Below are 15,168 nucleotides of genomic sequence, written 5' to 3'. Positions count from 1 at the left end.
TGCTCGCACTCAAGAAAACTCTGGGGAACTGTGGGAGTGGTTGGGTAAACGCCCCACAGTCTGCTACATTCTGTCTTTGCCTAGGACAGTGAGACCATTAATATTTAATTATTATTTAAAAGTGTATATTGATTCCTTTCATTCTGATTTTGGAGGTTTGGAAGTTTTTGTTTGTCCTCTTGTGTAACTGCTGTCTTCTTGTTGTTTTTCTCTGTGGGCCTTTTATCTTTCCTTTGTGTCTGAAATAAATCTTTCTGGTATCCTCTGGGCTAGCTCTTACATGATAAATTCCTTATCTTGCCTTTGTGATGGTAAATTTTCCTTTCTCCTTCATTTGAGACAGAGCTTTGCTGGGTATATTAAGCTGGGTTAGCAGTGGTGATTTTTCAGAATTTGAATTACATATTTCCAGGTCCTCTGCCTTTTAAGGTTTCCATTGAGAAGTCAGCAATTATTCTAATGGGCTTGCCTTAATATGTAAGTAGGCCCTTATCACTTATTGCTTTCAGTATACTTTATTTGTTCTATATATTTACTGTTTTAACTATATGACATGGGGGTTTCTTTTCTTGTCCTGTCTATATGATGTTCTTGTATCTAGATTGGCATCTCTTTCCCAAGATTTGGGAAATATTCTTCTGTGATTTTACTGATAATATTTCCTATTTTCTTTCCATACCCATAATTCGACAGTTTTGCCTTTCATGGTATCCCAAAGATTTCTGTTTAATGTGTATTATATATATAAACATAAACATTATGTTTATCGTTGACCTTGACTGAGTGATCCTGTTCCTCTCTTTTGCCTTCAAGTCCTGAAGTTCTGTCCTTCACATGATCCACTTTATTGGCTGGGCTTTCCACTGAATTTTTATTTGACCTATTGTATTTTTCATTTCTGTCATTTCAGGGTTTTTTTCTTCAGTATTTCTACTTCCATATTGACTTCTATTTTCATATCCTGAATTGACTTCCTCAGTTTATCCAGCTGTTTGTGTTCTTGAATATATTCATGTCCTCTTTGAGTTACATGAACATATTTAAAATTGTTCATTTCAATTGTACGTCAGAAATTTTATCTAGGTCATTTCACTGAGCTTTGTAATGTTTGGAGGGGACAGTTTGGATAGGATATGGAAGAAATGAACAGTGAGGAACCAGAGTGGCCTGCCACAGTGACTATGTCGTCTATGAATAGGGAAGAACTGTGGAGGGGAATAAGTACTGGTAGAGACTGGATTCTTTGCTGATTACCTGACCTTGTTGGATGACCTAGGGTGGAGGCTCAAGTCTTTGCACTCCCTACCCTCCGATGGCAAACCAGAACTGAGGCCAGAAGTTAGATGGGCCCCCTGCTTTAAATTGTGAACCAGAACGGAGATCAAGATACCAGATACCCTTTCCAAATGGCAAGCCAGAGCTGGGCTCCCTGCCATAAGAGAAGTTCATGCTCAAAGGCTTTTAAAGAATGGGATTAGCTACTTCAGGCAGTGAGAAAGGGAAGCATCAATCAGGATACACAGGCTCTAGCTTACTGTATTAGTTAATATTCGTGGTGCTCTGATATATCTGACAAAGAAACTTGAGTTATCTTGGCTTACAGTTTGAGAGTGTTATAGCTCAGCATGGCAAGGATGGCATGACCACAGGAACTGGAAGTAACCGAGACACATTGCATCTGTAGCCAGGAAGTGGGGAAAGATGAATGCTCGTATTGAGTCTAGGGCTGCAGTTCGTGGAATGCGCTGCCCATATTTAGTATGTGTGTCCCCACATCAGTTTACCAATCTTAATATTCATGTCGAGAGATGTATTTCCTAACTGATTGTAGGTGCTGTCAGTTGGCAGTATTAACTATCACATTTACACAGTGGTAATATTGTCAAGATTTCAGTGTCCTGTCACAAGTGAATACCTTGTTCATACCTGTGCAGTGAAGGTTGACATGGGGGTGTTTCCTAGGTGTCAGTCAAGGCTCCTACAAGCAGTATTGTGATTGTAGGGATAAAAGGAACATGCAGCATGGAAAATCATCTTTGGGCTCTTCAAATGTCACACTAGAAGTGGCACATACATCCCCACTCATACCTCATTGTCTATGATAACTCTTATAAGCAGGCCTAATTTTAAGCACGGGAATGTGAGTTTTACAAATAAATGCTAGAGCTAAATTAAGTATGTGTACTATCTGTAATGATACCAGGGAGAATGGGAGAGTGTAGTTTTACAAATGCTAGAGCTGAGTTAAGTATGTGTACTATCTGTAATGATACCAGGGAGAATGGGAGAGTGTAGTTTTACAAATGCTAGAGCTGAGTTAAGTATGTGTACTATCTGTAATGATAACAGGGAGAATGGGAGAGTGTAGTTTTACAAATACCTAGAGCTGAATTAAGTATGTGTAATACTGAAGTGATACCATAGGAGGAAAAATTGACAAGCAGTCGTCAGAAAAGGCTCAGTTTGGAAATAAATATAATGGTGTGGCATTACTATAGGTGATTTGCCAAAAATATATAGCAGCTTATAAGCCAAACAAACAAACAAACAAATGGGTTTGTGGTGGGAGAAAATGGGTTGTGCTGTTGAAATACAGGTTTTAGAATTCAGAGAAAGAGAGTGTAACTTCTCACAGTGAACAGCCATAAAGAACCAAGCATAAAACACTGTAGTCCTTATCCTTCTTAAGGTTTCTGTGGACATTATTTTTCAGGTTACAGGCCTTGAATATGATTATTTGTTAATCTATTTTGTTTTCATCAAACGTATGCTATCAGGAGGAAACACTTTAGATTAAGGAAGTAACTTTCCCTTCCCATATTAAAATGCCTGGCTTGTTTTAAAAACCTGATAAAAGTCTAAGTAACAAGTATTACAGGAAACAGTCAAAGGTTGGCCAGAAATCACAGCAGAAGTCAGTAAATTGAACAATAACTGCAAGTTCAGTCAGTGCTCCTTGCTTCCTGGTGGTTATGAAAACACAAGGTCATAGAGATTTTGAGGATGAAGACTTCATTGTTTGCAGTGAGTTGACACATTTATTGTGAGTGTGTGAGTGTGTTCCACTACTTTCTTATTTCAGGAAAGAACACATAACAAAACATCATTCTGATTAGTTCCTGTGTCATTAAGTATCCCAGCTCCATCTCCCAAACTGCTCCAATCGGAACCAAAGCTTCCTACCCACCAAACAGCTCTTCCCTTCTCCCCTCCAGAAACTAAACTGCTGCCGGCATTCCGCTTGTGTGTGTTTGGTCACCCGCTTTGCCTTTCCTTGGTGCCTCGTGTAGTTGTTTTTAGGCTTGTATTTATCTTTTTGTATCTGGTTATTTTATTCATAATGACCCCAAGGATTATCCATGTTGTAACACACACGGGAACTTCATTTTCTTTCTTTTATTTTTTAAGATAATAATATCATTGCATCATTTCTCATTTCCCTCTCCTCCCTCCAAGCCCTCGCATGTGTCCCTCCTTGCTCTTTTTCAAATTCGTGGACTCTCTTTTTCAGTAAGTTATTACAAACATAGGTGTATATACATATATATTCCTAAGCACTTAAATGCAATCTGCTGAGTCCAGAATGTTGTTTGTATGTTTTCAGGGCTGACTATTTGGTACTGGATAACCAGTTGGCATGCTCTTCCCTGGGGAAGACTGTTTCTCTAGCTCTCAGCTTTCGTTAGTTGCCTGTAGTTCTCTGTGTAGGGTTGAGGCCTCCTAAGCTTTCCCCATGCATGATGGCATTCTGTTGCTGCCCAAGAACTTCATTTTCTTAAGGCTTATCCATTCATCTGTTGATGGAATGTTTGAGTTGTTACCTTTTGCCTATTGTAAACAGTTACTGTGACATCTTCACGATTGTTTTTTAAGTGCATATCCAGAGGGCAATTGCCAAATCCTGTGGTAGTTCACTTTTTAAAATTTTCTTATTTTTTAAATCCGTTTTTATGTGTTCCTGTGTGTGTCTATGAATATCTGCCACATGTTGTGGTTGCCTATTAAGACCAGTAAAGGACATCAGCTTTTTATTACTAGAGATTCTATGTAGCCCTTTCTCCATATGATGAGTTCTGCTGCAAATACAGGGATATTCCAGAAGTTGCCATAGTGACATTTGAAATTTTTAGCCTCTCTTCTAAATTCCTAATGAGATTTCAAATTCTTTCCAATACAATGAAAAGAAATATGTTCTAAGAGTATGCTGTCAGAAGAAATGGTCATACATGAAGAATGTAAGAAATTTGGCATATGCAAGGCTAGAGTGATATAGATGTGGAAGTCACAAGATGATTGCAAGAGGAATTGATAGGACCTAAATCAGGCTGCAGCTTTGTGCTCTGTGGCAGCAGCAAAGAGGGTGAATTTCAAGCACTGAGAAAATTATTTGAATTTTGCCTTAACCTAAAAGACAAATGTATGGTCATGAACTAAGGCAGTACCAGTGTGCAGAAGGATGACTTAAGTGGGTAGGCAGAGATAATGAAAAAGGGAAGGAAGCCATGTTTGAGCTTACCATAACTGGATACACCATTTACTAAAATGGGAAATAAGAAGTGGGGAAATGAAGGAAGGGATACTATGCTAATTTTTAATTTGTTGAGCTCATCACCTTGGTAAACACGTTTTATTGTTCAGTGAAGAATGAAGTCTAGAAATCATGAAAAAATTGTGCTTTGTAAACCATCACATATGGAATTGAATACCTTATATTTGGACAAATCATTCAGGAAAATTGGAAACTGCAAAGCAAGAGGACAAAAAAGCAAAGGAACTGAGTAAGAGAAACAGTGGGAGTCAAAGCCTCTGGAAGGAGAGCTGCCGAATGGCCGAGTCTCAGTAGCTGAGAAAGTATAAAAGAAAACAGGAGAGGGCCCTACGGAGAGGAGCCAGAGAGAGGGAGAGCTTTAAGAACAAACACAAACAGAACTTAAAAAGTACCAGCTTGGTTTTACAGTAAGTCATTAGTCATGTAACAGAGAATGGCAGAAATGGTGTGAGGGAGATAGCATTGAGGTGTTTAGAAGTCAAAGACAATAATGTATGTAACTTACTTTCAGGTGTTTAAAGGGGTGGTAAAATGGTAATATTAGATTATGTGAGGGGCATTTGTGTATTCTTTGTGCCACTTTTAGTTTTTAATCTTTTCTGAACTTTTTGAAATATAATCTGTGCATTTTTAAAAACTAAACTTATAGTGTTGGAATTCATTTATAACAAAATAACAAAATTTGTTTTTTCTTTAAAATGTAATCCCAGTGAAATAGGAAGTTATTGACTTCTACTGTTTTAGTTTATAACATCACACAAAATTTAGGCATGATGTAGCACAGATTGCTGTATACTAAATTATCTCAATATCTTTTAGTATATGGTAGAAATATTTTTAGGAAGTTAAAAATTTCATGATCCTTCTGAAGTATTTAATTACATTTTACTTGTAAATAAGTCAGTGTTTAGATTCCTGTTCTGAATGCTTACCATTTGTGATTATAAGTTGAAATAAGTGTGTAAGTTGAGAACTGTAATAATTACCATTGTGTTTTCAAATCTCACTACATTGAGTGAAGATTGTACTATCTTGGCTTATTTGAGAGTATTTTTCCATGAACGTGTTCTAAACCCGAACCATCTTTTCCGACAAAGCATATGTGTCAATTTCTGGAATATTGTGTTGTGGAGTTCTTACAGAATCAGTTAACATTAGTTAGAGCCGCTTGCCTTAGTACTGAGGTTTCTTCTTTGGTGGGTGTTAAAATTGGACTGTCAGATTTACAAAGAACTTGGAGTTAAAACTCCCTGTAAAGACATGTGGATGTCTGTGTCAGCAGCAGAGAGAAATAACACATCTATTTTTAAGTTAGTTGGAATTCTGATCTCAAACCACTGGGTTGAATGCCTGCCACAGTGATATTAAATTTTCAGATATGTTTCTAAGCCCTCTGCTGCCTCCTGCTGCTTAGTGTGTGAATGATTAGTACAAGGAAAGAGTTCTTTCTTTTAAGTAATTAAGTTTTTTCTTTTAAATGTTTATTATATATTTACAAATAATATTTGTATTTACTGGGCACAAAGTGAAATGAATTTTAATCAGTGTGAAATGATTAAATTATGCTAATCCACACCTTTAAGTCACTTCCAAAATTAAACTTTCTGATCATAAATATTGATCTCTTTTAGAATAACATTTATCTTAATCCACTGTACTTTCCAGTTGAATTTAGAATGATCAGGTTTTGTTTGTTTTATAATGTACCAAGAAGTTCTATGTAGGGATTAAAAGGCCACCTAAGTTAAAGCAATTCAATGATTTGTAAACTTAACTTTTAGTTTTCTTTTGCTTTCTTCGTAGCCTTCAATTCATATAGCTGATGTACAGATAAATTAGAACCCGGGGAATGAAGGGGAACAGATAAATGGGTGATGAAATGTCAACTAAAGTCCAAAAGAAAACGAGAATTTTCAGTTGTACAGTGAACTGTAATTCTAGGTATTTGGGTATTTGCTGTGGTATTACCTTGTTTAAGAATATTGTTGTGCGGCATATACTGGTGAGATGTGTTGAGGAGGCAAGGGCAGGAAAATCATGAGTTCTAGGCCTGCCTAAGCTGCACCTTAAAAATATATATAAACAAATAAATAAAATGATCATGTTATGTCGTGCTTAAACTGATGTCTCCGTCTCATCAGCATGAGAGGTGATTGGGGCTGAGATATTAATGGTGTGTGCAAATGAGAGCTCACAGGGAGTGAGAAGAGCAGTGGCTTCCAGCTAACAAGGCTTCTCCTGTCACCCTGTAACATTGGTTAAGTTTCCTAACTTCCACAGCCCATCCCCTCAGTGGGAAAGGGGATTGTTTTACAGAATAGTTAACGGCTGGCATTTTTAAAAGAGACACTATTTATTGTCAATCAACTAGGACAGGGAATGTGGCAAATTTTGTGTTTCGGAACATCTTTATAATGTTAAAAGAGGACTGATCTGCAACAGGATTTTGTTTCTGAGGATTTTATCAGTGTTTCCTGTGCTAATAAAAATACTCACTTAGAGCCGGGTGCTGGTGGCACACGCCTTTAATCCCAGCACTCAGGAGGCAGAGCCAGGCGGATCTCTGTGAGTTCGAGGCCAGCCTGGGCTACCAAGTGAGTCCCAGGAAAGGCGCAAAGCTACACAGAGAAACCCTGTCTCGAAAAACCAAAAAAAAAAAAAAAAAAAAAAGAGAAAAATCTAGTACATGCTAATATAAACAAGACTTCTTGGAGGCAGAAGATCCAGCTTCAGGAAGATGAATAAAGGCAGACATAGATAATGGGGTGGGGGAACTTCTAGTTTTAAAAGAGTGCTTCCAAAAACAAAAGAACAGTGAAAGGAATGAGTGGTTGTAATGCCTGGCTGCATGCTTCGAGCAGTTTGCACTCAGACTGTTGTTATATTAATGGTCTCTTCATGTATTAAAAAATCCACTGGGCGGTGGTGGCGCACACCTCTAATCCCAGCACTCGGGAGGCAGAGGCAGGTGGATCTCTGTGAGTTTGAGGCCAGCCTGGTCTACAGAGTGAGATCCAGAACAGCCAGGGCTACACAGAGAAACCCTGTCTCAGAAACACCCCTCCCCCCCAAAAAAAAGAAGAGAAAATCTAGCTTCACAAAGATAAGAAGTTGAAAAATGTCAGGTTTTGTTTGTTCTAGAAATAGCCGCCACTCTTCTTTGGCCCTATATACCAAAGTGGTGGTTTCTTCAAGGATATTTGCAATATGAAATGTGAAACCAGAGTAGGTTACACTTTATACACCATTCACTAAAATCACTGATACCTAAACTTTAAAGGGGCATTTTATTTGAGCGTGATAATGTAACATCTACATAGTCATTTGGGGGGAAAATGACTGCTTTGCTAAGTTACTCAAATCTTTAATCTGTTGATACTTTTTATCCTATAACTATTTATTAATATCACCATGAGTATGAGTATTAGGAAGTTACAAAGAAGATCATGATAGATAAACGTTTTCCAAAATTTTATCTAAAAGCTTAAATTTTACCACTGACAACATCACCAACTGTGTGTGTGTATGTGTGTGTGTGTGTGTGTGTATGTGTGTGTACACATACATGTACCCACTTGTGTATAGAGGTTAGAGGACAGTCTCAGGTATCATTCCTCATGTGCTGTCAACCTTGTTTCTTAAGACAGGGTCTCTCACTGACCTGGAGTTCTCACAGGTAGGCTGGGCAGCCTGCTGGCCAGTGAGCTGCAGAAATGCACCTGTGCCTGCCTCTGCAGTGGACTACCAGCATGTGCCACTGAGCCTGGCAAACTGAGGACCTTATGCTTGAAAAGGCAGCACTTTACTAACTGGGGTATCTCAGCTCCTTAGTTATTTTTCTTAAAGTGACAGGTTCAGTTTTTTTATTCAAGACTTATTTCTGCCAAAACTCAAATCTCAGTACCACAGTCTGTCATCAGATAAAAATGACTCCATGATAAGATCAGATAATTCAACCCAAAACTCAATCCTAGAAATTATTTTTCTTAAAAATAACTATCATACTTGGATATGCTGCCATTATGCATCCAATTTTCTCATAATTAAACTATGGACAATAAAAATATGTAAATTAAATCTGTACAATAAACTTTACTATTGCATTGAAAATTTTTGTTATTTACATTGTGTGTGTGTGTGCCGTGTCTGCACGCACGTGTGCTTGCCCATGCGCATGCACATCCTGGCCACAGCCCACATGTGGAGATCACAAAACATCTTACAGAGGGAGGTAGTTCTCTCCTTCTGCCACATGGGTCCCAGGATGAAAGTCATGTCCTCAGACTTGGGGTCAAGGGAGTCAGCTTCTGAGCCAGCCTCCAGTGCTTCATTGAACTTTTTTTTTTAAGAATCACAACTGAACGACATGGTTACTATGAGCACAAGTTCCAGCTATTGACGTTAGGGGATTCACAAAACAGTTTACTAAATAAATTCCAAAGTTACTTCCGTGTTTTGTTTATAATTTTGTCCTTGTGGTTTTATTGACATTTTCCTGTCTGCCTGAGATCTCCTGTGCTTAGCAAAAGAAAAGTCTCTTGTGGTTCAAATTCTCAGGTTCATGAAACGTTTGGATCAGGAACCAGGATGTTCTTAGGTAAACTGCTATAAAAATGCAGATGTCCCAGTCTCTGTCATCACAAACCTAATTTTTAGTATGCAGTCGAATAGAGGTGAAAGTTATTTTTATTAGAGCTATTCTAAAGTAATCTGATGTAGAAAGATACCCAGATGCTTTACTCTGAACATTAATATGTTAAAGACTGTCTAGTGGACAGTCTTCCAAGAACCAATGTTTAGAAGGAAGTTGAGGGAGGTAGAGCTTATCTTTTACATGGTACAATATTGGCTTCTAGGTACTAAATATTTTTTAAAAAGTAAAATAGGAATTTGGAATTTGAAATTTACAGTGTTACTTAAAAATAACAAAATTAGATTATAAAGTTATTTTTTATACACCTTTAACATTCAAACAACTTGAGTCATTGTTAGAATTGAGGGTAAGTTAAGTCACACAGGACAAAATATGAATCATGGTTAAGAGTGTGGACATGAGCCTGGGTATAGCTCAGTAGGAGAGTGCTTGCCTAGTGTGTAGAAGGCCCTCAGTTCTATCCCCAGCACTGGAAAGGAAAAAGCACAGGCTTAAATTATACAGATTTGGTTTTGCATTTGCTACCTATATAATCTGGAGCAAGTTATGTAGCCTTGCAAAGTCTGTTTCTACATGAAGATGATAATATAGTAAGATTAATGTACATACCTTGATAGATAGGAGTTTGTCTTCTGTGCTATTTTAATACCATCCCACTGTTTTAACTCAATTGATGTCCCTAAACATTCCTATGAGCTAAGTAAAATGGATTCTTATCTCATCACATAAAGGCAGCAGTTGTAAATGGTAATAGGCCTGCTTAAAGTTACAGTGTCTTCAGATACAGGATTTTTCCCTTGCAACATTTTCTCAGTAAAGGTCATGCAGTGGGGAAATACACATGACCAAGAATAACAATGCTCTGGGATTGCTGACATACTAAGAACAAGTAGTCTTGCATAAAAGAATTCATTAAACAAACAGAACAATTGCGTGTGTATCAGGGGTGGTGGTGTCTTATTTTCAGTTGTTCTGAAGAATGCACTTTTTGTTCCTTACTTGGCAAAAGAATTGCATATTTTAGATAGTTTACATAAATGTAAATATGAATGGGATAGAGTCTATAAGATCATTTAAACAATTTTGTGTTCCTCCCACTCCTACCCCAGGCTTTAGAAAAAAAACCCAGGACTTGGAAGCAGGTGATAAACGTCATGAGCTCCACCCAGAATCACATCTGCAAATAAAAAGCCATTTGATAAAAAGGTAACCATAGATATTGAGAAATAAGAAATTTTCAGTTCTTAACTTCATGTATAATTAAAACTCTGGCAGAAGGGCATACATGTGTATTTCTAATCTGAAAGCATTACAATGCTTGTTTTATCAGTATTATTTAATAGCATGTAGACCTAAGGTAGAATGCCTACAAACCATTGAGTACAATACTTAATTATTTTAACACATAGATAGTACCAATGTCCTTAGTTTTTTCTTATACTTACCTAGAGATGCTTAATGCCTTTTCCATCTCCACTAAGCAGTTATTTACCCTATAACACTGGCATTTTTCAGTTTGAGGTGTAAACAAAACCAGCTTTCATTTTCCTTCTTCATGGTCTTGGGTTCTTATTGTAGATATTAGAACATCTGCCTAGTCTCCAATTTCCCTAAGTCTAGAACTTAAAGAAAGCACTTCCTTTGTTATCTCAGAGCTGGTATCAGTCACAGTGCTTGCACTTCCGGGCCAGGATTAGGTGAGCACACGCACTGGATAGGACACAACAGTAATCAGTCTAATAGCTATAGAGGAGTAGGTAGGACTAAGAAACAGCATGGGTGGACTGCACAAAGGATGGCTCAAATCCTAAGTGGCATGCTACTCAGAGTTTTGTACAATTTAAAACTGAATTGATGATTTCAGGAATTTTTCATTTAATAATTCACAATGCAGTTAACCTTGGATAACTAAAACCATGAATAAAGGGGGTCTACTGTATTTACAAAAGAAACAAAATTTGCAATTTAGATAAATTGACATATGCAAAGCAGTGGAACTGAGATTTCGTCATAGTTGTATCTACGGAGTCCTGCCATTCTGTTGTTTCAATTTCAAATAATTCATAAAAGAAAAATAGCTTTACAATAGGAGAAAATAATTTTATTTCTCTTTACCTTAAAATCACTGATCACCTCAAGATAGTATTGATTAAATTAAGATTACTATACTGTCTCTACATTATATATCAGAATTTAAGTATCTCTACTTCTGCTGCCTATACGCATTGTAATGTTGGTAGGAAATGTTTTAAAGTATTGAATTGTTTGATTTTAACAGTTCCCTTAAATTGTATGTTATATTTTATCATAAGTAAATGTAATTTCAGGGTTTTTAATTTGAAATGAGTTTTTAAGATCACATTTCTAATTATTAGGAATGTGATTTGGGGATTGGATACATAGTGGTATGGTTGAGTGCGTGGTTAGCATCTGCAGACCCTGGGTTCAGCCTCTTTCCACAACCCTGTCATACAAAGAGGAAGATAATGGATTCTTAAAAGTAACGAATGTTTCTGGTAGTCATATATATACTATTCTGGGATATAGATCCAGGATCAGAGAAACTGAAAGTATTAATGGCTATAAAATAGTCGCCATTTCTACTGCTGTGTTGTAAAACTATAGACCATAAATTGGGAAAATCAAACTATAAGATAAATACTTAGTTTCCCTATGTGGCTATTTGGCTTTATTTTTTATTTTTATTTTCAAATTTCAGGTCACATATTGGTGAAACCCATGACAAGTTGTTTCCTTCAGCCAGCCCACAAACATTTAAGGACCATATTGCAAGAGAGCCTGTCTATCAGACAAATGAACAGAAAGTGGAAAAATCTGATGGGACCAAGTTTTCTGAATGGCATAATGTAGAAAATTGTGAAGGAACAACAGGCTTGCTGTTTCCCATTGATGATAGTTCTGTGCCTGGAAAGAGAGTCGACAGTAATGAAACCGTCTCGCCATCTCCATTGTCCTCACACGGGAGAACTGCTCAGCTAAAGCCAGAACCTGGACCCCTTGTATTTGGGCCACAACAAAACATCCCAGAACAGTGTAACTCTGAGAACTCTCTGTCCAGAGAACATACACTTCAGTCAGCCTGCTACACTGGTAGTTGTCAGATGCCAAAACTTCATTGCCACAGCTCCCCACCCCCTTTGCCGCCAAAGAAATATTCTACGACCAGTGTGCCACAATTAGAGAGAGCGGAATTTGTACCTCATGCCAGACTTACAGAGGTGTTCAAAGCTAATTCCTCCAGTCTTCCAAAACACAGTTTGAGTACTACATCAGGACCAAGTTTAGAAGGGAGTGCGTACATGATCCATGAAAGAGATAAAGAAACTGTTCAAGTGAAGCAGCATGCTGCCAACAACTACCCATCCAGTTATGCAACTAGTGATTTTCAGGCAAACTCAAAAGCAGTAGTTGATGCACCTTGCCAACCAGATCAATACTCTAGTTCTGTGTGCCCAAATGAAGCAGTTTCATTAACTACCTACTTTTCAGTTGATAGTTGCATGACTGATACATACAGATTGAAATATCATCAAAGACCCAAGCTCTGTTTCCCAGAGAGCAGTGGCCATTGTAATAATTCACTATCTCAGACTGAGCAAGTAGAGGGGTCCATTACATAGTGGTCATCTTGATTCATGCTGCCTTCTAAACAAAGATATAAACCTTGGTATGCATTGTAAGATAAATGAGCCGGCCATTAAAATATTCAAACTGACCAAACCTAAAGACATATAAAACAAAAACTGGTATTTTAAAAATTATTAACCAGGTTAACCTTACATATTTCAGTTTACTAAATATTTTGGAAATTTCCTTTGAGTGGTCTTGGCATACCTTGAAAAGTAAGAAAGGGAGTATATAATTCCTTTGCTGTATATAACAGTTGAGCAAACACCATGTCTCCTGTTATTTGGCTAGTAGATGTATAAGTATTATGCTAACCTGTATTCATATGTAGGTTGGTGCATTTTGCTAATTAAGAAATTCAGTTTGTCTAGGGAAAGCAATATTTGCTTTTTGCAGAGCACTTTCTAGTGGGTAACCAAAAAATGGCTATACCCACATACTTTTGACTTCTGTGATAGTCTAGTATGTGTGATCCTTCAAGTGTCTTAAAAATACCCATGGATTTGTTATGCTATCATCTGGAAAGCATTTGCCTTAATGATCAACATTTTTTTAATTAAAATCTCAACTTAATTTGTTCCTAGAACTTTTCAGAATATCTACTTAACATAAATCAGCCCTTATAATTTGTACTAAAAAATATTTCGGTCATGTAAGTTAAACATAAAAATACTACAGTATATTCTTTATCTTGTTAAATTGTTTTCTAGCTTTGTATGAAATGTGAAAGGTCTTCCCTTTGGTTTGATTTACTTTGGGCTGCTAATAACCAGTGTTACAATTAACATTGGGCTTCCTTACTGGGACTGTCACTGTAACTGCTGCTTTCACTACTTAAAGATTGCTAAAGATTGTCAATGCTTAAGTTAAATTTCTGCCTTTATATAAAGGTTTAATCTTGATGAAATGCTATTCATTTTTTCTCTTAAAAAATGGTAATTTGATCTTCACTACTGCCATGGAGTTGAGTTTATATTGAAAGGACTTTTCATTATTAATTGAATTGCCTTATTAGTTATGATTTTAATTTGTAACAAGCCAATAAACTGATTGGGCTTTAGAATAGTTTCATAATGCCTACTCCAGAGAATTGACAGCTACAAAGTTAGTTGTCTTTATAATATCTCTAAATGAGTAAGTTTTGTAATAATTACTTTAAAACTTAGTAAACTGATAAACTCAGTAGCTTGACAAGGCCCACCATATGTTGTTAAAATCCAAAATGTGTTTAAGAAAAGTACTTTTAGGTAAACTGAAAATTGCTTATAAAAGTCTGAATTCATGCTGTTACCAATTCTTGGCCCAAACTTGTTTTTGTTGCTCTTTTCCAGCCATGATAGTTGGTGTCATTACTTTGTATTCTCTTAAACACTTGAATATCAAGTTAAAATTGATCTTTAAAGAAAGCTTATTTTTTAACAGCTTTTAGTATAGAGAATTTGTAAATAATGTAAAATTTGTAAAATTGTATTTGAAATGTCAATGTTTATAATTCTTGCTTTTATAACATTGTAAAATACTAGAAAAGATTTTCAGTTATTTTTAATAGCTTATTAAAGATTTTTAAGTTTAAAAAGTTTTTCTATTTGGTCCATATTCCCTGTTGGGAATGTATTATTTGAAACATTAAACCAATTTCTGTGTTTTACAGCAGTTTCATAGATGTACTTTCAACTCAGTTGGGTTTGCAAACAGAAATGTTGTTTCTCACTTTAATTAATGAACTATTTAGTTAAAACCCTCTGCATTATATAATACTGACCAAAGTAGAAACTAGCCATGTGTTGATTCAACACAGAATAGATTCAGTACATATTGGCCAATTGTGTAAATATCTTCTCTGGTGCCTATTTTTATCAATGTTTCCATGCTATAAGCTTGTAACTTCTTAAATAATGCAATTATGTTTCAAATAGTTATCTCCAGAATATTTATTTTCATGTGAAATCAATTTCTTCTGGCTCAAAAAAAAATTAAGAGACTCAATTTTAAGCTAATATAGCTGGTCCTTTTTTTTGCATTTATGAACTGTGTCTCCTTCCGCACATTACACATTTTATGGGAAATGCAAAAAAATAATAATAAAGGTCATAAAATATCCCAGGATGTTCCTAAGATTTAAATCCCAGCAAATTCTGAGTCACAGTTCCCAGAGAAATTAGAGGCTGTTCAATAGAGGGCAAGATGTAAATGATTTGGACTGTGGACAGTAAATTTCTGTTAACAACTACACAGCTTTTTGGTTTGAAAACAGCCATAAGCAATTTGTAATGGATGAGTACAGCTGTTTTTTAATAAAACTTTATTAGCATCAAAA

At 36.4% G+C, this 15,168-nt stretch overlaps 1 protein-coding gene across 2 annotated transcripts in view; it reads left to right on the top strand.

The window, feature by feature from the left end:
* Usp53 (ubiquitin specific peptidase 53) overlaps window positions 1-15,168 on the top strand; it is a 46,101-nt gene extending 30,933 nt beyond the window's left edge. Inside the window, exons 14-15 of one of the 2 annotated variants that reach the window (XM_059266191.1) lie at window positions 10,313-10,409; window positions 11,923-15,168. In XM_059266191.1, the coding sequence (XP_059122174.1) occupies window positions 10,313-10,409; window positions 11,923-12,844 (1,019 nt within the window). In that variant the 3' untranslated portion in view covers window positions 12,845-15,168. The remainder of the gene's footprint in view (window positions 1-10,312; window positions 10,410-11,922) is intronic. The other variant, XM_059266192.1, reaches the window with a different exon arrangement.

Source organism: Peromyscus eremicus, chromosome 6 (genome assembly GCF_949786415.1).
Source record: "Peromyscus eremicus chromosome 6, PerEre_H2_v1, whole genome shotgun sequence".
NCBI lineage: Eukaryota > Metazoa > Chordata > Mammalia > Rodentia > Cricetidae > Peromyscus > Peromyscus eremicus.
This window is presented reverse-complemented; position numbering and strand designations above follow the sequence as displayed.